The sequence below is a fragment of the Ooceraea biroi genome, chromosome 4, assembly GCF_003672135.1.
Source record: "Ooceraea biroi isolate clonal line C1 chromosome 4, Obir_v5.4, whole genome shotgun sequence".
NCBI classification, from domain to species: domain Eukaryota; kingdom Metazoa; phylum Arthropoda; class Insecta; order Hymenoptera; family Formicidae; genus Ooceraea; species Ooceraea biroi.
In genome coordinates this window covers 15,344,256-15,369,388 of record NC_039509.1, presented here as the reverse complement: position 1 = coordinate 15,369,388, position 25,133 = coordinate 15,344,256, and the positions used below count along the sequence as shown (strand labels likewise).

General features: G+C 44.1%; 1 protein-coding gene across 2 annotated transcripts in view; it reads left to right on the top strand.

Moving 5' to 3' along the window:
• Positions 1-25,133, top strand: part of LOC105284431 (zinc finger protein 423) — an 89,978-nt gene that overhangs the window by 63,996 nt on the left and 849 nt on the right. For both annotated transcript variants that reach the window (XM_026969173.1, XM_026969172.1), the window contains 5 exons: positions 11,342-11,580; positions 14,074-14,216; positions 19,516-21,307; positions 22,506-23,594; positions 24,803-25,027. In XM_026969173.1, the coding sequence (XP_026824974.1) occupies positions 11,342-11,580; positions 14,074-14,216; positions 19,516-21,307; positions 22,506-23,594; positions 24,803-25,027 (3,488 nt within the window). The remainder of the gene's footprint in view (positions 1-11,341; positions 11,581-14,073; positions 14,217-19,515; positions 21,308-22,505; positions 23,595-24,802; positions 25,028-25,133) is intronic.

The following is a 25,133-nucleotide window of genomic DNA, read 5'->3' as shown; positions in this document are numbered from 1 at the left end:
CTGTGACGTAAGTCGTACTGCTACAATTAATCGAATAAACTTATTGATAATACCTATAAATACATGAATTTTAACATTAATTACTATGTCATCGGTATACTAATGGCACGTGTAATACATTTAACTGGAATTGCATCACGTATATGAATAACAGTATTATTTACTCGATCATCATAATCTTAATTGATCTTTGGGTAGCAGTTTTTTGAGAATAAGATATTCTATAAGTAGATGGACTCTGAACCATTACGTAGGTAAGAGACAAGATGATCATTCGATCAAGTTTCGTCAGGTTGCCGTTTCGCACAGCGAGTGTGACCTGATAGGACTTTGGATGGGACTATTTACAGCGTGGCAGTCAACGTGTTGAACATGTAAAATATAAATAACATAAATATTTCCCATATTTTCCTTAAACAGCCAAAGTCTTATCGCGATGTTCGTTCACGCGATGCTCACACTGTGAGAAATAAACGTGTCGCTGCAGGAATTGCTCGATGACGTATCGATCGGCACGCCGGGGGTGGCGACGCGTACACTCATAGAAAAAAAAGCAACGGGAAAGAAGTCGAGGACCACCTAATGCCGCGATCGCAACGAGATAAATAATCGCGATGGGTGGGCGCTGGCGCCTTTCTGGGCACGGCTTACGGGGTCGCGCACCTTATGGGTACCCCATAGGGAGCTCTCCGGCGTTGCGTACCCCATAAGGTGGTACAGAGCTCCAGCCGCGTGTGAGAATCCATTCTGCACGATTTCACAGGCACTCTCACGGAGGGGCTCTTACTCCTTTCTTCTCCCTTTCCCTTGAAATTCGCTTTTCTTTCCCCGCTACACCTTTTCTCCCTCAGTCTTCTGTTTCTGTCTATTTCTGGAGTCTCTCCTGTAAGCCTGTAATCCTGCCACCCTGCGATCAGGCAATGCTGCAGAGACCGCAAATTTATCCATGCAAAGCATGTCTCTACTCAGCGTCCAATGTTATTCGATTTATAGAATAATAATAATTAAAATTATTGCAATAATTATTCGGTTCGTATTAACGCGACAATTACAATTGCTCATTTATAAAATTGCCTGGTTATATCCGGGAAGCTTTATCCGCGAATTTATAATAATCTCCGGCAATGTTGCCTCGTGCGTTCAATCTTTCCCGAGTATCGTTCAAAGCTCGATCGCAGCTACTTAATTCCGAATAACGCGGGCGGTTTTTTGCGGGCGGAGTGAGACAATTCGTCTTCTACCGGTCGCTAACGGAACTCTTTCGTGGTTGAATACCCCGCTGAAAGTTTCTTGAACGGGGCTTTTGTGGCATTAGCCGCGGGATACGCCTTGCGTACGAAATCGCCGTAAATTTGACAAGCGAAGAGCCCGATTGTCCGCGTGGACGAGATCGTGAGACGCTGGGTGCGAAGAAATAGATGGAGCGGATCACGAAGGGGGCAGGGGCAGAGGGAGAAAGAACGATTGCACGCGATTTAGAGACTCCGAGCGAGACGATCGTTACACCCGAGACAATTAATCGGAGAGAAATCGGTTATTTCATTAAGATCGTCTGTCTGGCGATTTCTGCAAAAGTCGGATCGGTCTTAGTACACTTTCGTTTCATCAAAGTTTCTCTCGTCTTCCTGCAACTTCCACCGAAAGAAAGCGGACTCGCGACGATTCCGAGGGGAAAGCGTCCGATCTGACGACCCGACAGACCTCGAGGCACCTCGTCGCCGCGCTACCAAAAGACCGTCGCACGGTCGTTCGCCAAAGTCCTCGAGGTCCGCAGGCAGAGGTGGTAGCTTAGGTGAAGTGGAGAGCCGGTTGTTACGAGAAAGGTTGTTAAATAGGTGCTCGCGCGGATGGCTGTCCTCGGAAGGTGGGTGTACTCGCGTCATGTGCGATCCCGCCTACCGTCCAATGCGGTGGCTGGTTTCCCAGGGGACTCCCTGGTCTCTCTCTCTCTCTCTCTCTCTCTGTCTGTCGAGCGGTCGCTTTTCGAGGTCCCCTACCCTCATCCTTCCTCCCGCTGTCGTTTCGTGCCGGCGGGCACGAGGACGAGGACGGAGGAGGACTTCGAGCGCGCGCGTGTACGTGCGGTCGGACTTTGCATCGCGCGCGCGATAACAGTCACGGGTGGGACCCCCTTGACGCGCGCTCTCGCCCCGAGCTCGCCCGAGATGCCGACTCGAGGACCGACGAGGCCCGCAGTTCTCGTAGGATCGCGATCAACGGTAGATCGATCGGCGACCCACGACGATCCAGACCCATCCGGTGGGACTCGGTGGACGGAGCGAGCGAGCGCGGACGCGACAGTCGCGAGAGGGACGCGAGCGAGCGCCGATGATCGCGCGGCGTGGATCGCGGAGCGCGAGATCGACGAGCGATCGAGGGAAGGTCCAAGGGAATTGCGACACCAGTGAGATTCGAGAGAGAGGTGCCCTTTGCCCGTTCGGACTTGGGACTTGACGGTGCGGCGCGCTGAGAATAAATCGCTTCGAGAGATCACACCGAGGACACTCAAGGACGTCAGGAACGAGTATTTTCTGTGCCTTAATTCGAGATCCTTCGAGATCCTTCGAGATCCTTCGAGATCCCTGCCGGTGGTGACTATGATAAGCGACGCTGTCATCAGTGTACGACTTTCGGATCGATACCTTGTCATACGCCTGAACGGTCAGCCTGAAACTGCCAGTCGACATATCGATCTCGTCCAAGTAGCATCACCTGGCTGGAGCCTTTCGTCGATTTCAGTTGAGCGCTATATGTCATCGCATAGTGTTCCGGATACTGATGTTTGTGTTCATGCTGCAGTGCTTTAACTTGGTATTTCATTTGCCCGAAACTCGTGGACCTCTTGGCGAATAATCGGGTTGATGAACAGGCGATCGAACGCGTAGACTGATCAATAGTGAATAATTCGGCGTACCGGCGAATCTTTCGAGTGCTCTCAGGAAATTTCGAAACAAGATGCTCTTCAAAGGCAACAGTTCGCGGTTGGAACTGTTGATAGGAAAAATCCAGGCGCACAAGGAACCGTCGCAGGACGAACAACATAAGTCGAAAGGTTTGAGCACAACTTTTCTCCTTCTTTTCCTCCTTTTCCCTCTTTCTCCGTCTCTTTTCCTCGTTGCCTCTTTTCCGGCAGTTTTGCTTGATTTTCACTTACGTTGGGTCATATTACTGTACTTCTCCAAGTTTTATATTACCGCCGCTCCTTTTCATCTCCTTCTTCCGCATCCTCTTTCCGCCGCCAGCAAACTTTGCACATTCACGAGGAGAATTCTTTACCTGACAAATTCCTCCGAGTCTCAGCCAAATTTTAATTATTAAAAGTTCGGGAAAATGCAATGAAGCCGGACATGTCTCCAAAAGCTGAACACTGACGAATAACTGATGTGGTTAGATTCTTTGAAATAAAATCTAAAAATCGATATATAAAAATCGATATCCTAGATTTTGATTACGCACAGAATACGAATTTTGCGAGTACATTTTGTCCGTATATTAGAAGTAATGTAAGAAGATATTTCACACAACTCAGTACCTGACCATGTTTATAGTTTTTGCATTTGTTCATTCCACGCGACCTTGACAGAGGAACCTTGTCACCCCGGGCTATGCCCGCTGAATGTTGAGTTTAATGTCAATCTGATGATCATGACAAGGACCATGATCAGGTCATGGCAAAAACGTGATACCGTAATGCGCGCTGATAGTCACGTTTCTTTTCACGGCCTTAAACATCGATATTTTTCGCGATGATCCTCCGTCCTTTCTCGCGTATTCTCTCTCTTCTTCGCGTTCAGGAATCGCTGACTAATCGCACTCCATCGAGGCAAACACATGGCGACGTTGTTACACATGCAGGATCATCCAGATACGGCATGACACGTCATTTACCATTTACATTCTTCGCTTATCTGCAGCCAAAAGCTAAAGAAATGTCTTTAGAAATAATCCGTTTATTATATCCATCAAATTTGGTCCGCCAGATTTAGCGTTAATTAATAAATTTGCCTGTTTGCGATTAATTGAATTATTTATAAGATGTATGTTCATAAGATGAGAAGAAAATCTGAACTTCCTATTCTTTTTCTTTCGAAGAATCTAAAAATGTTCAGATTTGTTTCGGAAAATCCGAAAATTTGCGGACTCTTACTAGGGAATTCTCAAAGGACTCGCCGATCGTGTGTAAATTGAGCTTGCCGAGCCAACGTGAAATATTATTACCCGCACGAGTCTTCTTTTGACAAATGTTCACCCCCGCGCGATAAATATCCGATCTGTAGTCACGCGCAAGCCACGTGTAAAGATGTGTTACACCTTTAAGCGTGTTACGATTGATGATGTTTACCAAGAACAAGTTGATACAAAATGACTCTCTGACGAGCGTGCTATTAAACTCTGTCACCGGTAACAACGACAATAATTTCGTCTTACGAGTGGACAGCGTGAATATTCACCCCAAGACGATGTTTGGTGTCAAGCACCAATGTCAATGTTCGAAACGGTCATAACAAATTTGAATGTTCCGCTAAATCAGTACAGTAGCCTTCTATCGAATCTTCGATAAGCAGAAATTGTCTCAAACTTACCAAATTATCTTTCATCTACATTTCCTTTTCTCAATCCAAACCTAAGTTTCCTTAAAAATAAAACTAGACAATAAAATTTATTGTATTACATTATAAAGATATTTAACCCTTTGCCTGTAAACGTTTTTATGGCACCTTTATCCTGTAAACGGGGGTCATTTACGTCCACCTCATTAAAAAATAGGTTAAACTGTTTTAAAAAATCTGAAACAATTCGTATAGTTATATTGACTCTTCTATTTTGTAAATCAATCGGAAAACCAAGTAAAAAATAGTTTGTTTAAACAATGTGTTTATGTAAACAAAGTAAAACACGGAAAACGTACTATTTTGTTTAAAAAATTATAATTTGGGGACAAATTATCGAAATAAAAAAATCAAACGGGAAATTAAAGCGTAAGGATAATACTTTCAATAAAAAAATATTGCAATATGGCACAATAAAAAAAAAGCTTAATTTTTGAGCATGAAAAAAGCATTTTTAAAACATTTGTTTAAGCATGCAAATACAAGTATTTTACAAGAAAATCAATACTTTTTTATTTTAATGTTATTTTATTCACAAAAATAGTTTGAGTAAAGAATATTTACATATAAAAATTGTTGATATGAGAAAAAATAATTATTAAAATAATTATGTTTTACTGCTAAAAAGTGTACTTACACTAAAGATTTTGTCTTGAAACTTATTTTCTAATAATATATATTACAAATCTTTATAAAAAATGTAAAAAGAGTTGATGAAAAAGTCACTCACCTACACACTTGGTATACGTTAACTGTAAACGGGGGTCGTTTACGTCCAGACGCAATTCGAACTGCTTGCTGTACTGGCTGTATGTGGACTAAGCTTACTAAACTTGGGGAGTGTGTACACTGTCTGGATACAATTTTACGCGACATAGTCCAAGACGGCTCCCTTCCTCCGTTTTTAAGGTACCGAAAAGTGAACGAAAACAGTGATGTACTTTTTTTGGAAAACAAAGCAGTTTAGGACATATGTTTATATGACCTTTTCTTCTTAAAATAAGCCAAGGAATATCCTCCTTAAGTTTGTCTACTTACTTAGGAAACACCCTGTATATTAATATTATATATATGTATAATATATAGGTATATATATAATATTAATATTGGGTCGTCCGGAAAGTTCGTGCCGATTTTTAATAGATGGCGTTGGAACATGTCTGAATATATCAATGTTATTGAAAACATACGATTTATATACATATGCTTAAAGGTGACATTTCAACGCATCTTTAGGAAAAAAGTTGTTTCAGATAAATTGATTTGTGTCAGTTTTGTACTCTTTTGAAGATGGAAGAAAACAAAGAACATTTTAGACACTTGATGCTATTCTATTACCGGAAAGGCAAAAATGCCTCACAAGCAACAAATTCGATATGTTCTGTTTACGGAGAAGGCGCTTTAGCTGAAAGAACCGTACGTAAGTGGTTCGCTAAGTTTAGAGCTGGTGATTTTAATCTTAAAGACCAAGAACGCTCGGGCAGACCCTCTACTACTGATGATGACCAACTCAAGACACTGATCGAGAATAACCCGCGCTACACGACACGTGAATTAGCAGAGATACTGAAAATATCGAAAACCACTGTCCACGATCATGTAGTGAAGCTTGGTTACGTAAGTCGCTATGATGTATGGGTTCCGCATAATTTGGCCGAAAAAAATTTAATGGATCGCATTTCCATCTGCGACTCGCTGTACAAGCGCAACGAAAACGTACCATTTTTGAAGCAATTAGTGACGGGTGACGAAAAATGGATCATTTACAACAATGTAGAACGAAAAAGATCCTGGGGTAAGCGAAATGAACCAGCATTAACCACTCCGAAAGCTGGCCTTCATCCAAAAAAAGTCATGCTCTGTGTCTGGTGGGATTGGAAAGGAATCCTATATTATGAGCTCCTACCACACAACCAAACGATAAATGCAGATAAGTACTGCTCGCAACTGGACGAATTAAAGACAGCGATTCAGGAAAAACGTCCAGAATTAGCCAATAGGAAGGGCGTCGTGTTCCATCAGGACAATGCCAGACCTCATGTTTCTTTGACTACCCGACAAAAATTGTTGGAGTTTGGCTGGGATGTGCTACCTCACCCATCATATTCACCAGACATTGCACCTTCAGACTTTCACTTATTTAGGTCTTTGCAAAATTCTCTTAGCGGCAAGAACTTCAACTCTTTGATCGACATAAAAAACCACCTTGAGGAGTTTTTCGCCGAGAAACCTAAGAAGTTCTGGGAGAATGGAATCTTCCAGTTGCGTGAAAGATGGACAAAGGTTGTGAAACAAAACGGTGCATACATAAGTCAATAAATATTTATCGACATAAAAAAATGTTGCCTTTGAATTTTCCTTCAAAATCGGCACGAACTTTCCGGACGACCCAATATATATATGTTAATATATAGAATGCATTTTTTCACGATATGAAGCTAGTTTGACGGATAGACACCAAAGTTTTAAGTTCGACAATTTATCTCACTAGTTTATTTCTCATTGTTCTAAATGTAACAAATAGAAAATATTTTGTCCTACGCAACGGTGCCCCATCTGCTGATAGGCCGCTCTACCGTGCCGGCACTGTCTCTCGCGGCGCTTGTACGCTCCGAGTAGGGAGTAGGAATTTTTCATGTCAGATTCGTTATCAGCAACCTTGAAAACCATTAATTATCAAGTTCCATACAAATCCGATCAAAATTAATAGATATTGACCGCCATATTGGATCCACTAATTTGAATATTGAATTTTCCATGTCAGATTCGTTATCAGCAACCTCAAAACCTCAAGCACCTCGAATTTCAGAAAAGTCTAAAGAAATCTTGAATTTTGTCCGCTTTTGCATGCTTTCTGGCCCACTGTGCACTGGCGTGAAAATCTGCGCGAGTCGCGCGCGGCCCGACACAAGTCACAATTAACGAAGGCGTTAAGTCAGGCCCCCATTAATAAGCGTCGTTGAAGCGCGCCTATAAATAGTCCCGGGCGCACGGGGCGACAAACAGCACCGTCATCGAGACGCGACGCAGGTCGGCAACGCGTGCATCGGCAGGTCGTGTCGCCTATTTTCGCCCCGATGACACATCACCGCCGATTGGACGTGAACGCTGACCGAATAGGAGCCTCCTCAAGCACCCATCAGGAATCATTTACGGCTTCTCCTCGAGCCACCCCCGACATCTTGCTCCCCTGTCACGAACGACATGCAGAACGTTCGTAGATCGATTAAATGTTTCGGGGAGGGTTTTGCAGAAGTTTCACGGACATGTTTGGCGTTAGGTGTAGCGATAACTCAGTTAGAATGTCTTTCCAATCGACAATCGAGGCAACAAATAGGATACGCGACGTTTGCTATTTATATTGCCATAGCTTAATTTGCCAAAAGGCCTATGCGGAGTAGCTATCTAGGTGCACGCGCTTCCACCTCCTCCTTCTTTTCCTCCTCCTCCTTCAGAGCTCGTTTTATATTTATTGTCCGCGCAGTGATCGGTCACGACCATTGACATTAGAATACATAGACGGAGCCTTAGCTATCGAAGAAGGTGAGGGGGAGCCTGATATTCGCGGTAAGGGGGAACTGGGGGAACTGCATGAACTTCGGTCGAATTCGGTTACGTTCGGCTAACGTTCGGCTAATGGTTCAGTTGACGGAGCTCCTGCTCACATGTTGTGCTTGTGCTTATTGTATTGATATCTAAAGTGATTATGACCTTTTGGATTTCTATCAGTGACATGAGTTTTGTGTATTTGGCTGCAATAATCGTATAAATAATAAAAATTCTGAACAATTAGAAAAAGAAAAAGCTGCAAACAGAAAGTTTTTATTCCACTTGTAAGTAAATTATTTGAAACCTAGATTAGGTTATAGTTATGTTAATAAGAAATTATATGTAATTTTATTGAGTAAGTAAAGCGAACTAAATGGTTTGTTGATTTGATTTACATTATTATCAAATAACAATGAAACAGGTATGACGCCAATTATTTTATTATATAGTTATATTTACAGTTGTAAAATAATAAAAATAATAAATAAATAAATACATTTACAGGTATGTGTGTTCTATATTGTATTTTATATTCTATTGAATTTCTTTATATACAGGTGGAGATGGAGTGGGGATGGTCAATTTTTGAACAGGAAGTTTGCCAATCGATGGATCGGTCGAGGTACTCAAAGACCAAACCATTTATGGCCTGCAAGATCCCCAGACTTAAATCCAGTAGATTTTTTTCTATGGGGACAGCTTAAATCTTTAGTTTACGCTACACCTATTCAAAATGAAGAAGATCTCAGAAATCGCATAATAGATGGATGTGAAAGAATACGTAACACTCCAGGTATTTTTGAGCGTTTACGTCAATCAATGGAAAGGAGAGTTGAGGCGTGTATCATGGCTGCAGGTGGACATTTTCAGCAGTTACTGTGATGTTATTATTTTTCTTTTTAGTTACTATTTTCTTTTTCGTTATAATTTTTCTTTTTGGTTACTATTGTTTTTCATTTGTTTCATTTGCAATAACACAAACTGTTCTATAATAAACGAAAAGTGAACGAAAACAGTGATGTACTTTTTTTGGAAAACAAAGCAGTTTAGGACATATGTTTATATGACCTTTTCTTCTTAAAATAAGCCAAGGAATATCCTCCTTAAGTTTGTCTACTTACTTAGGAAACACCCTGTATATGCGTATTTAGATCAACGTTCTCAACTCTATTTACCTTTCAAAGTGTTTCTCTTTTTGCAAATTTTTACACATTCTAGATACGGTTTAGCTTCACAAAGCAAAAAAAAACACTTTTATTTCCATTTATTATTTAATACATATATATAAAATTATTAAAATAGCGTTCGCGATTTGTCAAAAATAAATGTTCTTCAAACATTTCCATAAAAATCTCATTGCGAATTGCTGATGTCGATGGAATTGTCATGCAACGCCGAACATAACCGAACCGCTAACCACGGAATTACCCGAAGTTCATGCACTACCCCCCTTACCGCATTTATCAGCTTCCCCTCTGAGAAGGCTCCGTCTATGCATTCTAATGTCAATGGTCACGACGTTCCTCCATACCCAGGCAGTCTTTCTCCAACACGACTCTCTCACCTCCCCCCCCCCCCCCCCCGAGAGGAGATGTCGGAACGCGTGAGTCAATCGCAGTGCCAATTGGGCGAACGTCCCGATAGGTGCGCACGTGTTGCGCAACACGTGAAGAGAGAAGTCTCTCAAAGCATGGGACACAAATGTCTGCACGAATCTGCTCTCTCATCCACACTTTAATTTCTACCCTTCTCGCTGCACAAGCCACAATTAGCGTCAGTAATTTTTATACATTAATAAATTCAGCGATATTCTTCGAAGATAAGCGGGTCTCTTCGGATTCTTTCTCGGCTCTGTCTCATTTTAAGACGCTCCCAACTTCATCTAATTGGCGACACGACCTCACGCGCGTAATTAGACTGCGAATTCGTCGCAATCGCAATCGTCGCTCGCGCGGACGGTAATTCGCGCGCAAAAGTGGCGCTTGGGCGACGTCCTTCTGGGAGAGGAAGAGACGAGATGAGGACAGCACGTGGGCGGAGGATGCGAGCGATTTACGCGAGAAGACGGCGTGCTCCGATCCGTCTCTCGTCTCTTCTGGGTGGCGGTCTCTGTCGCGCGCACGTTAGCGCGCGACTGGGATTCCGCAAAATCTCTTAAATCGACTCGTGGGTGTCGATCCGTCGCCGGGGCCGGCGACAAATGAGGAAACGGCCAACTAGCCGAGTCATTTCCACCGTTTACGAGCGGCACTTCGCCTCTATCCCGTGGAGTCGGTGGGAGCTCTAAGTCCTCGTTCCCGGCAATTATAAATTATTCGTGATTAGCCGGCGTGACTTCGCCGGAAGTAGCGGCGCGACACGCTGCCCGCCCTCCCCCGCTGAGCGAGGAGGAGGATAAGTCGGATTTTCTGTGACGGGGATCGCGGGGGCCCCATGCTTGACCCTTTGCCCCGGCACGGTCACTTGACGCCTTCTGCCGGGGTCGCGGTACTTCCGAATTGTTCCACGAGCTTCGAGGGGTCACAATGTGTAATTTCCGTCAAAACGTGAAAGTCATTTTACGCGACTTACACTCACTCTTCTGTATCTGAAATAAGAATCAATCTTGTCAATCTTTTTGTAAATATTGCCCTTTTATCTCTAAAATATTATGTAGCAATAAACAGAATATTTCATTACGCTAATTTCTTTGATAAAAATTGCTTAGAAATTTATTTTTAAATGACAGAGAGACAAAACACGTTGCATTTCCAAAAAATCCTATACGAGCGAAGCTCGAGAGCGAGGTGTCAAGTGACCCGGACTTAACGAAGAAAACGCGCGAGGTGTCTTGTCCGTTGAACACAGCCTAAGGATCTAGGGTCGCGGCGGTTCTACTCGCGCAAGCGAGCCAAGGCTCGGGTTAATGGTACGGGTTTCACCGTCCTCGCTCGTTACGAGGACGATATCAAGGGACGCATAACGGGCGAGGAGAGGCCAGCCAGATTCGTAATGTCGTTACACGTACACGTGACGAGTTCGTAAGGTCGTCTCACGCGCAGAACCGGTCGAGCTCGCCGGCGCCGAAGGATCTTTCGGGATCGATTCAGTGTGCCTAAAAGATCGAAGATTTCCCGACAGATCGTTGAACGCGAATTTTCCTCGACGTCGAAACATTCTCACGTGCTTTGTATCGTTCGCAGAGGCCCTAGGAACCGGAAGTTCTTCGTGGCACAGCGAGGATGGCGGACCCAACTCGCGGCGCGGCGGCGAGACTCCGTCCTCGTGCGCGACTCCAACATCCGCGAGCTTCCCGTCGGAGCCCGAGGTCGACGCCGAGGTCGGCGCCAACCCCGACGGCAACAACCCCACCGCCCCGTACCCCTGCCAGTTCTGCGAGAGGACGTTCCCGCGGCTGAGCTATCTGAAGAAGCACGAGCAGGTAAGGATACGATCAACAGGTTTCTCGATTGTCGGGCATATCTGCGACCGGTAGCCAGTTATTGTTGGCGATATACGTCGCGCCGCGTCTAGATACAGTTATTTTCGTACATAACGTGATGTGCTAGATAGAGGTAAGGAGATTTTTATCGCATACCGTGGCTGGATACGGGTACAGATTAAGCGCCGCTCAGAACTAAACGCGAGCGTATAATTAGACATTTCCCGACTGGCATATTAACTGTGCAGTGTAACTTTTCAGAAGTATAATAATCTCTACGGTCACCTGCGGTAATGGAAATGGCTAGACACAGAAGCAGAGTCTGCCTCCGCAATTTACCTATCCGAGACAAATCTCTCTCATCTCCGCATTGCTTCTCACGCGAATTTCATGATCTTCATTTATAGTCTTCTTAATTTCCATGCGATCCACCTCATTACAAGTTACTAATTATTGCAACTTGAGGTAGAGCTACAAAGATCGTTGTACATTTCGAGTGAGTACCGCGTGAATCTGCGATGGCAAATAAGAAGGCGAGGTCAGTCCGAGTACGCGAAAGGCCTGCGTAGCCGAAAGAATTTATTTGTCACGCGGGCATTAGTATGCGCAACGCGCTCGTCGCCAGCCGAGAGTTCTCTTCTCTTCGCGCGGTGTGAGAAAAGGTCCGAGGCGCGATTTTGCAGGTTCAGGCGAGTCCCGTACGCGGGCAAGTTAATGCGTTTCCTGCGAGTGTCCTCCGAAGCGGCGCGAATGTCCTGGCTGAAGAGGAGAGGACGCGTGGCCGGTCTCTCCTCGGATTTTTCTGTTTTGCATGGCGGTAGCATTAGCCCGTTCTTCCGCGTCCGAGGCCGGCGATGCCGACCGGCACGGGTCATCATCGGGTCAGAATCTGTAACGTCGTGCCCATAACAGGTTGTACCGGTTATCAGGTTATTCGTCCAGGTGGCGACCGCCCCTTCGGCTCCTCCTCCTCCTCTTCGTTTCTTCCTGAGGAAAGCCCGCTGCTGTATTGTATATACGCGAGCTGAATCGCGCGCAGATACGACTCCGATAATCAAGACGAGTCCTCCTGTCTAGGCAGATAATTTCGCTCTACCGAGAGACGTGACCAGCGATCTCGATCTTTGTGATCTTGCCGTATCGAGCGGACGTCGGCGCTGACAAGTTTGAAAATGTTCGAAGTTGAAGAGACCCCGAGGACGTCGCAGATTCTAGAATTAAAGATTCTTTAGTGAGAAAAAGCAGCCTCAAAGAGATACGGTGATCAGTTTAAGTGATCATTCGTCTCGTAGAAAATATACCTTGCAGTAGCCAAGCGCGATTCAGTCACCTCTTCGTTATCTAGCCTTTCGTTACTTGCTATAAGACGCCACTGCGTCGATCACCAAAAGCCCTGAAACCAAACCACCTCGCCATCGTCCGCGAATGATCCAGTGTCGGAAGAGGTGAGGAAGACCCTCGCGAGCGCGGCCGAGCGAAGGACCAGGCGGCGATCGCTTCGCCCATCGTCCAGATTGTCTCTTCAAAGGAGCCGACAGCTCGAAAGTCGACCGCTCCGGCCTCGTCGTACGTGCCGAGCTTACTTACCTCGTAGCGCGGCACCGTTTCGTGCTCGTAGCCCGCGAGAAGCGCTTTACGCGAGCGGCACAAAGAAGAAGGTGGCCGTATGGGATGATATCGGTCAGCGTGATCTGGATGGGTGACGCGGCCGACAGAGAGCCGACGCGGCTTCTTCTTGCTCTATGAGCGTCTTCTTCTTTTCTCCCATGCCGACTGTCAAGCTCTTTTCGCGTCGTAGCTTCTCCTAGCTTGGTACAGCGCTCTATTAAGATGTTAAGGGGATGCTGGAGCTGCTAGTGGACTTCTTCGCGATGGTGCTGCCATCGCACAATATTTGCACGATAAAATGCTTTTTACAAAAATTTGGCAATTTGCACGCACAAAATCGCTGTTGAGCGGTGTTTGGACACAATTAAGGAATATGAGGATGCTTTTCGAAGTGACTTTAGAAGCGTCATAAAAGAGAATTCTGTGTTTTCCTTTAGGATTAGAGGTTAGAATACAGGAGAACACAGAATTCTCTTTTATGACGCTTCTAAAGTCACTTCGAAAAGCATCCTCATATTCCTTAATTGTGTCCAAACACCGCTCAACAGCGATTTTGTGCGTACAAATTGCCAAATTTTTGTAAAAAGCATTTTATCGTGCAAATATTGTGCGATGGCAGCACCATCGCGAAGAAGTTCACTAGCAGCTCCAGCATCCCCTTAAGTCGGTAAACTGACTATCACGTCGCACAACCTTCTGGATTTTAGATCTACAGATTCGCGGTGTCGTATTGTGTCGATATGCATTAATTGCAATATTGGTCACAATAGTATTGTGATTACTATTGTACAATACTCTATTACTATCCCCGCATCTGTGAATAAAATTACACAATCGTGGAGGTATTAATATCGCAATAACGCGATGATATTCTAATAATTTCAGAGCCATGGGGATCAAATGCCGTACCGATGCAGTTGGTGCGCCAGGTTGTTCAAGCACAAGCGTAGCCGCGACCGCCACCTGAAGCTGCACACCGGGGACAGACGATATCGCTGCACGCATTGCGACGCTGCCTTTTCGCGAAGGTAAGTGCGAGATTTATTGTACATGATAACGTAGACGCTAATCCCCATAGATACTCCCTTTGACGATCAACCAGCTGCGCCAAAGCCAAGGCGTGACTGGCGAATGTCACAGATCGCAAGCTTGAAATTTAACCACCCCCTCTGACAAATAGTAAAGCATCATTATAATTAAATAGTCATAACGAGGCTTGCTAATCGAAGAGCAACAATCGCTGGCGCAACCATAAACGCAACAGATGGCCGAACGAGGTCCTCGACGGGGCGTTGCGCCGGTGGTTGGGGCCCGACAGGGTCCCTCTCAGCCGATTCCACGGGACCCCGATCCAACGGGTGACAAATGAGTAATGATCACACGACGACCGCGGCCCCGGGTGGCATTAGTCAAGCTTACTCTCTTACGTGGCCGTTTCTTTCTCCTCTCCAGTCCGCCTCCTGCCCTCGTCGCCTCCTCCTCCGTTTGTTTCCCTCTTTCTCACGCGTACCCTCTCGCGCTCGGCATTGAGTCGTCGTCTCGCGCATTGAAATGCTAAAGCTGACCCACAAGTAGGGCCCCGCGCCGCCGATGCGCCCGTCTCTCTCTTCCTTTCTTCAACTAGATACGCGTGCATGTGTGTGCACGCGTGTGCACTCGCGTACACGCGGGCCCCCATGGGGCCCAAGTGAGCGGACAGGTAGGACGCATAGGTGTTACGGGACAACAGGTAGAGCATTAGTCAAGCGCCTCGTTGCCGCTCATCCGCCTTCACCGGCCGTTAAAGTCGCGCTCGCGACCGCACGAATCCTTGATAAGCTCCCATCGCGGTTCTCACAGTCATTAGCTCTATCCCGCAAAGAGAAAGTAGATCTCAAAAGTCTTTAAATTAAATTAAGGCGATTTGTGCCGCCGGAGAAAGATTCTGTGAGTTACAACGGAGAAAAAGGAGAGAAATGAAAAATACCGTTTAGAATTACAAAATATACAAAAGTAAATTAAAATTGCCACCCTTTTATTCTGATCTGATGCCATTTTTATTACATTTTATGTAGTCATATAATTAATTAATAATATTATTTAAATAACTGCATTTTTCTCGATAAACTCTGTTTGTGTTGTTTTTAATATTATTGTTCTGTTGAAAATAATGTTGCTGTACGTGACGAGTATGTATAAATTGATCGATGTTAATGAAAACGTGAGTTTGGCCGGAACAGGACTGACCGCAGAGACTCCAGTCCACTTGAGGTTCTAACCGGCACTTACTCCTCACCTGTCAACCGCTGTTACAATCGCACCGCCAGATCTTTACGCCACGTCTCTATTCGTCCTCCCACTTTAGCAGTCAGTTTGGGTGACCCAACAAAAGGGTGAAAATCTCCGTGGTTCTCACACGTGTGTTTCTCTAAGCGCGCACCGCGGAATCTCCCAACCCTTAATTGAAACTTTCACTTACGACAGATCGCGAACCTCGCAACCTCGTGCTACTTATATATTTTTCTTTGAGCAACTTTCACAAGATCGAAATACTAATACGAATTCGACAATATCGAATTAGAAATTAATATTTGGCGAGCAATATTTTAAAAAGCTTTTTTCGGCTTTTTTTATTAAAATAGATATAGTAATCTATAGAAATAAGTTTTTTAATATCTCGGAAGAAAATATATGTTTGTTTTGAGATCACTTTGTTTCCCGCAGAATTGACGTTTAACTCGTCATCTCAAAATCCTTTTATAGCTTGATCGGGACCGTTTGCGGGGACGTATCTTGGGAGTAACACCTCGTCATGCCGGTGTTTTTCTGATCACGGAATGCGGCAGCGAGATCGCGTTTTACGGCAGTCTGCTAGTTCCCATGGTCCATCGGCACCAAACCGAAGTCACGATTCGATCTCCCAGTATCGATGACAACATTCCTCTTTTTTCTATCTGTGTACCTCTCTGATTGGCACCCGTCCGACATCAATTTTTTACACTAGTTTCTAGTTAGTTGAACATTGACACAGAGATTTTATATAAAACTCGCTCATGCACATATGAACAATAAATAATATTGAGAATCGATAAGGTTGAAAAATAAACTAAAAACTGAAATAAGGAACAAATGATTTTACTCATTGTCAAACGAACGTCAAATTAAAATTTTTTTATTTTTTTAACTCACTCTATGTTTGAGGAAGTTCTGAAACTCATGTTTCAAGTTTTAAGATCGACAAGAATGCGTGGAAATCGTGTGCGTCAACGTACCCACGAATCACCGCTGATAGGGCGATTCTTTTGACTTGCGAGGGTGGAGTTTAACGGACCATTTATTTCCATTTCCTTTCATCACCCCGAACGCGATCTTCTTGTATAATGGCAACTCGCCATTCCGCGCTCGAACTCTGTATTCTTGCTAGAATCGGGCTTTCAGAGATTGCCACGAAAACTCTTCATCACGTAGATTGATCTGGATACATTAATTATCTGAAAATTTATTATTTAAATATAAATTAACAAAAGCTAATAGCGCTGAGGTCAAATTGTTTTTCATAAATTAAGTCTTACAATTAGTATCAAATAATTATAAGTAAATATAATTAATTTTATAAAATTATTGCTAAATTATTCAATCACTGTGCTTGATTTGCTTCTAATAATCAATGGCAAATTATTCCAATTATTCGAACCGAAAATAAAATTATTTACCCTTTAACTGCCCTCTCTTATATATTCTGTATCTAAAATGGAAAGTAGAACGGAATTCTCGTGTCACACTCGATTTGCAGCAATATTCACCCAGCAATATATGGATATAGTGTTAATTTACTTCGCATAGCATTGCATATTAATACAATATCCGAAGCTTAAGGGATCAATATATCAATCCTCTACTATAATTATTTTGCAAATAATATCTCTCGGTATTGTAAAATATATCGACAAACATGACAAATATCGGAAAAGAAAAAAAAAGTAGAGAATACAGAATACTTTTATTGCCGTTGAATGTTTTCGCAGACTTTTATTCTCATTGCGGCGACGTCAGTGAGACGATAACGCCAAAATAGGAATATACGGATCGTCGCGAGCAGTATTAATACCGAACACGAGACCGGCGCAAACTCGTCGTCGATCCATTCACCTCGTTAAACGAGCGCGACGTCTCGCTTTTGAGCGATCCTTTTTCTGCTTTTTCCCTTTCCTTCGGTTTTTTTCTTTTTTTTTCGTCATCGTCGGTCGCTCGGGCCGACCGCGAACGATACGCTCGATAATAGGACAGCCGCGGTTCGCCAGGCGATAATCCTGGTGGCGCATGAATAATTCAGTCGCAAAGTGCAGGAGTAAATTCGCCGTCTGTCTTCGTTTCGGCGTGCCGAGACAGCTCACCAGCTCTCCGACTAGCCTGGACCTCGTGGCTGACCTCACCTTAAGCGCGGAACGTTTCGGTTTTCCACACTCCGACGACGCACACATGGACCAACCGATGAATTATTCATTCGCGAAGGTCCACCGCGAAAATCGCGCCTGACCTGTCCGAAATCTCTGCGTCAGCCTTGCTGATAATCGTTTCCGTTTATAGGACGCGTCTTGGGCTGAAGGAGATGATCAGGCGATCGAAGGTGCTTCGTTCGCAACTGACTTCTGCTACATATAATTGCGACATTCGTCGTCAATTTAAAATATTCATGCTGCTCGATAAATGCTTCTTTAATCGTTTTATTGTCTTAAGCGAGAACATTCGGCGCATAATATTGTAATACTATAATAAGGACGCTAAAACTTTTTAACGAATTCATCCACTTTGTGGAATATGCTACATGTTTGACATGGTGAAAATCTGTTTCAGCAGCGAACGCGGTGAATAGAATCTCGCAAAGTGCATTAGCTTTAGTTATCCTCTTTGTATTTGTTGACTATGTATGTTGATTAGCAGGTGTCTGGTGAAACAAGAGATTCGAGTCGGTTATTCGACACGAGCTATTTCTTTTATTTCCTCCGCGGGGAATTGCAAATTTGACAGTATTTTCCATTCCATCTCGTTTTCCTTGTATGCTTCATACCTTTGCCGAGAGAAAAAACACATTGAAGTATATTATAAACAATTAGTAATGCGACTTCATGATTATCATTTTTGCATGTTTAAATATAAGATTGATGTATTTTAAAATTCATAAGAATATTAATTTTGTCCATGTGGAAAGAGCGTGACATGGTCACACGAGGAATGTTTTTCGCCATATACCCACTTCTCAACGAGACGAGAGTGATTATTCATCCTGCGAACGGAAGAATGTCATCGCGCGCTTAACGTGGTCACATCTCGATGTCAATATCCCTTTCATCTAAGTAATACATCCAGCGTTTCATTATACCTGATTAGTACCCGAGGAAGACATTTTCAAGCAAGTTGCGATGAGAGGTCGAGCTCGTCCCGTCCGTTTTCATTAGGTTTTTCGCGTTGCGCTCTTAATCGAATCCTCGTCATCGTCGTCGTTTAATTCTTTTCCCTCAGATTGACTCGCCGGTCTTTTTACCGTAAATCCAATCTCCGATGTTAAGCCGCGAGTACCTCATCAAATTGTCCAAGTTTATCGAATCGCCGATAAATTAACATCGCTGATCGCGTCCCGCGATATTATTAAAGATCACAGCACTAATAGCCGATAGTTGATAGTCGCCAGTCCAACTTCCGCGCTGGAAATCGAAATATCTCCGTCCGCTAGGCGGATCTATTTCAAAATGTAATTGACAGAGTGACTCTTGATAAATCTCATATATACGTTGAGTGACTCCTCACGTGTTACAGGAAATAGAATTTCCTGAATTAGGTCGATGATTTATACAACGAAAGACAATTTAGCGTTTTAAAATCAAGTCTGCAAACGTGCCAGTCAGCTATTCCGAAAACAATACATGGTGTATGTTACATCCGAATCAAATAATAACAAATTAATTAAATCTCCAAACCGTGATAATAACGTCCTGTCGTTACTTTATTTTGAAAATTGAAACTTACTTTACTAATAAACATATTTACTCTTTTTAACATATATATTTTTATTTTTCACTATTTATTCAGTGCGACTATTATAAAGAAAGAAAATATACATTATACACGTCTCATATAAAATATAAAATAGAAATTAAACAGATGTATATTGAGGTATATAATGATTTCACTTTTATCCTATTTATTTAATTTGCTACATTGAGATAATCGAGTTAATAATTTAATGGTGATTCGAGTTGATTCATTAATCTAGTTATGCTCAATATTAATACTATACAGTCCCACACAGTTGCGTTTATTCATCACGAACCGCATTTTCTGCTTTTCCAGCGATCACCTGAAAATTCATATGAAAACGCACGACACCCAGAAGCCTTATCAATGCACGGCCTGCTCCAGAGGCTACAACACAGCTGCGGCTCTCACGTCGCACATGCAGTCCCATAAGAAGCACCAGTCGTCTTCGCAGTCGACTGGCAAGCTTCAGGACATTGATTATGGCAGAAGGAGCGTCTCCTCGCACAGCACCTCGTCACCACCGGTACCATCGTCACCATCGCCATCCCTGAATCTTAGTCTGAATCCGAAGAACGCCCTGAAGACGTCACAGGGCACTGGCAGCGCCTCCACCACGCCTATCCTCAGCTCGCCCTTGAAACTCACCTGTATGTACTGCACTCGGGTCTTCAGCTGCATGCAGCAGCTGCAGATCCATGTGCACGCGATGCATCAGACGATCCTGAGCGGCGCGGAGGGTCTGGCACGACCGGCGTCGCCGAGCAGAACACCAAGCGAACAACGGACGGTTCCAGGTTCACGCGATAAGCCGCTGGACCGGAACCAGGATTCAGGCACGAAGGACTTGCGGCAGGACCGAGGTGAGCGGCCCGCGAGCGAGCGCGATCACTACGAGAACGCGTTCACGTGCAACCAGTGCACCATGAAATTTTCCTCGCTGACTTGTCTGCGCGAGCATCTGTTGTCGATACATCGACTCGATGGCTTCGGTGCAGCGATGATGATGTGCCCGCTATGCGGTGTCGCGTGCGCGTCCGCGGCTTCCTATGCCGAGCACTACGTTCTTCAGCACTGCGAGAATCGCCGACCGACGCCGGCGGCCGGCGTGGACTACGGAGAGACGAAGCTCAACGGCGTTTACGATGGCGCCGCGACCAGGGATGGTAGATTGTCAAGGAGCCGAGACACGACCGCGGAAGCGGCTGATCTCTCGAATAAACGCTCGACCAGCAGATCGGCCGCGGACACCACCAGTGGAGGGTACACTGCTGGTACCCTACTGTGTGCCCAATGCGGGGCTGCGCTCAAGGACTTCGACTCTTTCCGCGAGCACGTCGCCCGGCATCTTCAGGCCGACCACATGCGGAACAATCAGGAGGCGTCCATATCTCGGCAACATTCGTGCCCCAAGTGCGACGCTGTCTTCGCGGATCGCGAGGACATGCTGGCCCACTTGACCAAACACTATCTCGGCCAGATCAGCAAGGAGTACGTGTGCAACGTGTGCAAGAAGTTCTACTCGCATCCGGATTTGCTGCAGAGACATTTGCTAGATGTGCACGCGCATCATCTGTATCGCTGCGCGCTGTGTCGCGACACGTTCGACTCCCGCGTGGCGATACAGGTGCACTTCGCGGTGAAGCACAGCCAGGAATGCCAGGTCTACCGGTGCAGCGCTTGTACTCTATCCAACAACGAGAACTCGCCGCCTGGCAGTAATGCGACTGCCGGCGATCACGGCAGGACCATCTTCAGGAGCGAGGCTGAAATGATAGCACACGTGCGCAGCGTGCACGCACCACCCATCGCCGCATCCCTGGCGAACAGCAGCCCAGTAGGAGCTGCGAGGAGTCCGGCCTCAACACCCAGCGGTGGCGTTGCGCGTTGCGTCTTCTGCGGTATCTGTTGTGGCTCGGAACTCGAGCTCCAGCTTCATCTTGCCAGTCACTCGGCTAGTCTCTACAGATGTCCGTTGTGCAGGGAGGCCTTTGCGGTGGAATTTCTCTTGGATCGACACATCGCTCAGGCCCACCAGACACCGACCATCAGGAGCAACTCGAGGGAGAACGGTCGCGTTCATCGTCCAGCCAGGAATCAGGAGGAGGTACGAGTTTTATATATTGTTTAATAATAAATATAAATAATATACAGGGTGTTTCCTCTAACTGTAGCACTTAGAATATCTCTGCTTCCTTTGATGATATGAAAAAAGTCAAAGGACGAAAATTGTTCGATTCAAAGAGACTAGTACTCTGGTAAGAACATTATTTTTTTAATGTGACCTTTCACAAGATACCAAGGTCATGAAAATTTTTTTTAATGAGATGGTATATTTTCCTTAACGAAATGATGTAGCTTGTAAAAAAACAAATTCAACCATACAGAATATGTTGACCTTCAAATGACTTTGAACCACAAAAATCACGTTTAGGAAAAGAAACTCTATTTATTGTATGTATAACTACAAAGATGTACCTTTTTTACAGATGTTCGAATTGATCACCGTTTACTTCCATACACTTTCGAATTCGATGAATAAACGATTGTTTTACGTTTTTGAGAGATTCCGGAGTAATTGCGGTGCACGCACGCTGAATTCTTTCTCGCATATCTTCAGGTGTTGTCGGAATATCGCGATAAACTTCATTTGCACGGAACATACGCAACGAATCATTTCCTGATCGCTGGATTGGACGTGGTGGAAGAATTTCTTGGCCGGCTCGATCACCAGATCTTACGCCTCTTGATTTTTTTCTTTGGGGACACTTAAAAAATGAAGTATATCTTTGTAGTTATACATACAATAAATAGAGTTTCTTTTCCTAAACGTGATTTTTGTGGTTCAAAGTCATTTGAAGGTCAACATATTCTGTATGGTTGAATTTGTTTTTTTACTAGCTACATCATTTCGTTAAGGAAAATATACCATCTCATTTTAAAAAATGTTCATGACCTTGATATCTTGTGAAAGGTCACATTAAAAAAAATAATTTTCTTACCAGAGTACTAGTCTCCTTGAATCGAACCATTTTCGTCCTTTGACTTTTTTCATATCATCAAAGGAAGCAGAGATATTCTAAGTGCTACAGTTAGAGGAAACACCCTGTATAGTATATAAATAGATCTTCAACCTAGAATTTCTAGACAGAAAAATATCTTATGATCTCAAATAATGAAGATATTAAATACGATACGTGTATTCCATATGTTATAAAGTTAATAAATCTTATTGTTAGTACATAGTCAATAAATATACACAAACATAATATTTTTTTCACGAAGCAATTTCCTTCAAATTGTAGACAAAGTCTTTGAAGAGAGGCCGTTCACCAGCGTCGAGCAATAACAATTCCTTGAACCAGCGCGACAACAACAAACGCCCAGCCTACGGCATTGCTAGCGGGCAGCAGTGCGAGCTGTGTGAGCGCGGTGAATTTGCCAACGAGGCCGAGTTGCAGGCGCACAAGAAACTCGCCCACGCGTCCTCCAAGCTACCCGCCAAGGGGCTGTCCGCCCTGAACATGACCTGTGCCTACTGCGGTGAGGTATGCCGCTCGCGCGGCGAACTGGATTCGCATACCAGGATCCAGCACGCGTCCAACGAACCTGGTGGTCGTCACAAGTGCAACATATGCGACGAAGTGTGTCCATCCGGCGCGAGTCTGGCCGAGCACAAGCTACAAAGACACTGTAAGATTCAGCTGAGTGACACGTGCGTGGTGTGTCGCGGTTGCCTCACTACGGAGAGTCAGTTTCTGGACCACGTGCAGAGACACAGTTTGGAGAACGTGGATCCGCAGCAACGATTGGACAACTCGCTGCCTCACCTGCCCGCACCCTGCGTCGTCTGTCGGCAAACGCTGATCAGCGACCTGGAGTGTCGCTTGCACGCGCGACACCATCTGAGAACATCCACGGGATCTTCGCGCAGCGCTGTCTCCAGCCCGGCCAGTCCGAATAGCGGCAAAACCCAGAATCAAGGTTGCTGCCTCTGCCTTCGTGACTTCGTAGCGGAGGAATTCGTCAGCCTGCCGCCGAATCCTGCCAGTACCAGCGGACAGCCGGTCAGGGTCTGCAAGTCCTGTTACATGCGACACTCGCAGGGACTGCCGATCTTAAACTCGGTGAATTATGAGCAGCGAGCAAAGTACGAGATGACTTGGCTCGCGAGCAAGGACGGTCAGTGGGACAGTACGAAAGACAAATGGGAACATGAGAGAGGACTTAAGGTGGAGAATCGATCCAGGAACGAAAGTAACGCAGATAAAAAACGGTGCGAGGAGTGTGGAGTAAAGTTCGAAGATCCCGAAGAAGCAGAGAAGCACAGAATCGCTGAACACGAGAAGGTTGGCGGTGGCAGCTCAAACACTTACGCCTGTATTCAGTGCCAGGTTCGCAGTTTATGCATATACAGGGTGATTCGTATAAAGTGACCGATTTAATTATTAGTGAAATTTGAAGACATGAAAAAAGAGTTTATACCGATATGTTCAGTACAAAGGGGGACACCATATAACGGATACGATTATTTTATGAGTGGAGGCGTTGAGGACATTTCAAAGTCAACTTCTTTTTTTTAATGGGATGCTGTATTTTTTATTTTATAGGATAGTAGCCCTTTTTAATATAAATTCAATGATACATTACATAAAAACATTCAAGGCCAAAAATACATGATAAAATAAAATTCAAATGTATGATCTGTATTTCTGTTCTTCACAATAAATGTTCAAAGTTTTGACCTTGAACTCGACGACACAGATGAATTGTCTTGCTCGTGATATAATCCGTAATATTGAACGGGCACTATGTCTATGTCGATCTGGATATCGTTCATTTAATACTCTTGCAGTTTCAGCTGCATTTTTTCCACATTCACCAAAAGTTATCAAAATGTCTACAATTTGTGAATTATTGTAATTAGCCATTACGTTCAGTGCTACGACTAATCTCATACCAAGGCTGCGTTCGCTTTGGCACTCACGACGTTTGTAAGCATCACTTGTCCTTACAATCTTCGTAATAATAACATTATGATAGCAGTTTCCAAAGAAAACACAGCTCATAAACATAGACCTAGACATACTGAGAGCCAAAGCGAACGACAGACGGATATACAGATCATACATTTGAATTTTATTTTATCATGTATTTTTGGCCTTGATTGACCTTGAATGTTTTTATGTAATGTATCATTGAATTTATATTAAAAAGGGCTACTATCCTATAAAATAAAAAATACAGCATCCCATTAAAAAAAAGAAGTTGACTTTGAAATGTCCTCAACGCCTCCACTCATAAAATAATCGTATCCGTTATATGGTGTCCCCTTTTGTACTGAACATATCGGTATAAACTCTTTTTTCATATGTCTTCACATTTCACTAATAATTAAATCGGTCACTTTATACGAATCACCCTGTATATATTGTAAGGAATCGAAATTTTTAGAATTTTTTTGAAAGAATTTGAAAGAATTTAAACTTTTTACTGAAACTTTTTACGCATTTTATATCCTCTTATTTTTAAGATTAAAATGTGTTTAAAGTTAATCATCGATTGTAAATTAATTACCATCAAGAAAAATTGAAATTTTCAGATATCATTTCCAACCGAAGCTGAGATTCAGCAACACGTGAGGACGGAGCACCTGGAAGCGTCCGGAAAAGGATCCCTGAATGCTTTACAGTGCCACTTGTGCGTGTTCAAAGCTCCGAGTCCTCTGCAGCTGCAAAGTCATTTAATAGAGCATACTTTCGCCGGTTGCACTGCTCTCAGTTGTTACATCTGTCGAGCGTTCTTCACAACTTCCAGTAGTCTTCAGGTAGAATAGAATTATTTACATTTCGTCCTACAAATAATGTAAAATAACGATCATACATTCACAACTATGGTTATGGAGTGAACTTTTATCAATGATTTTACGATTG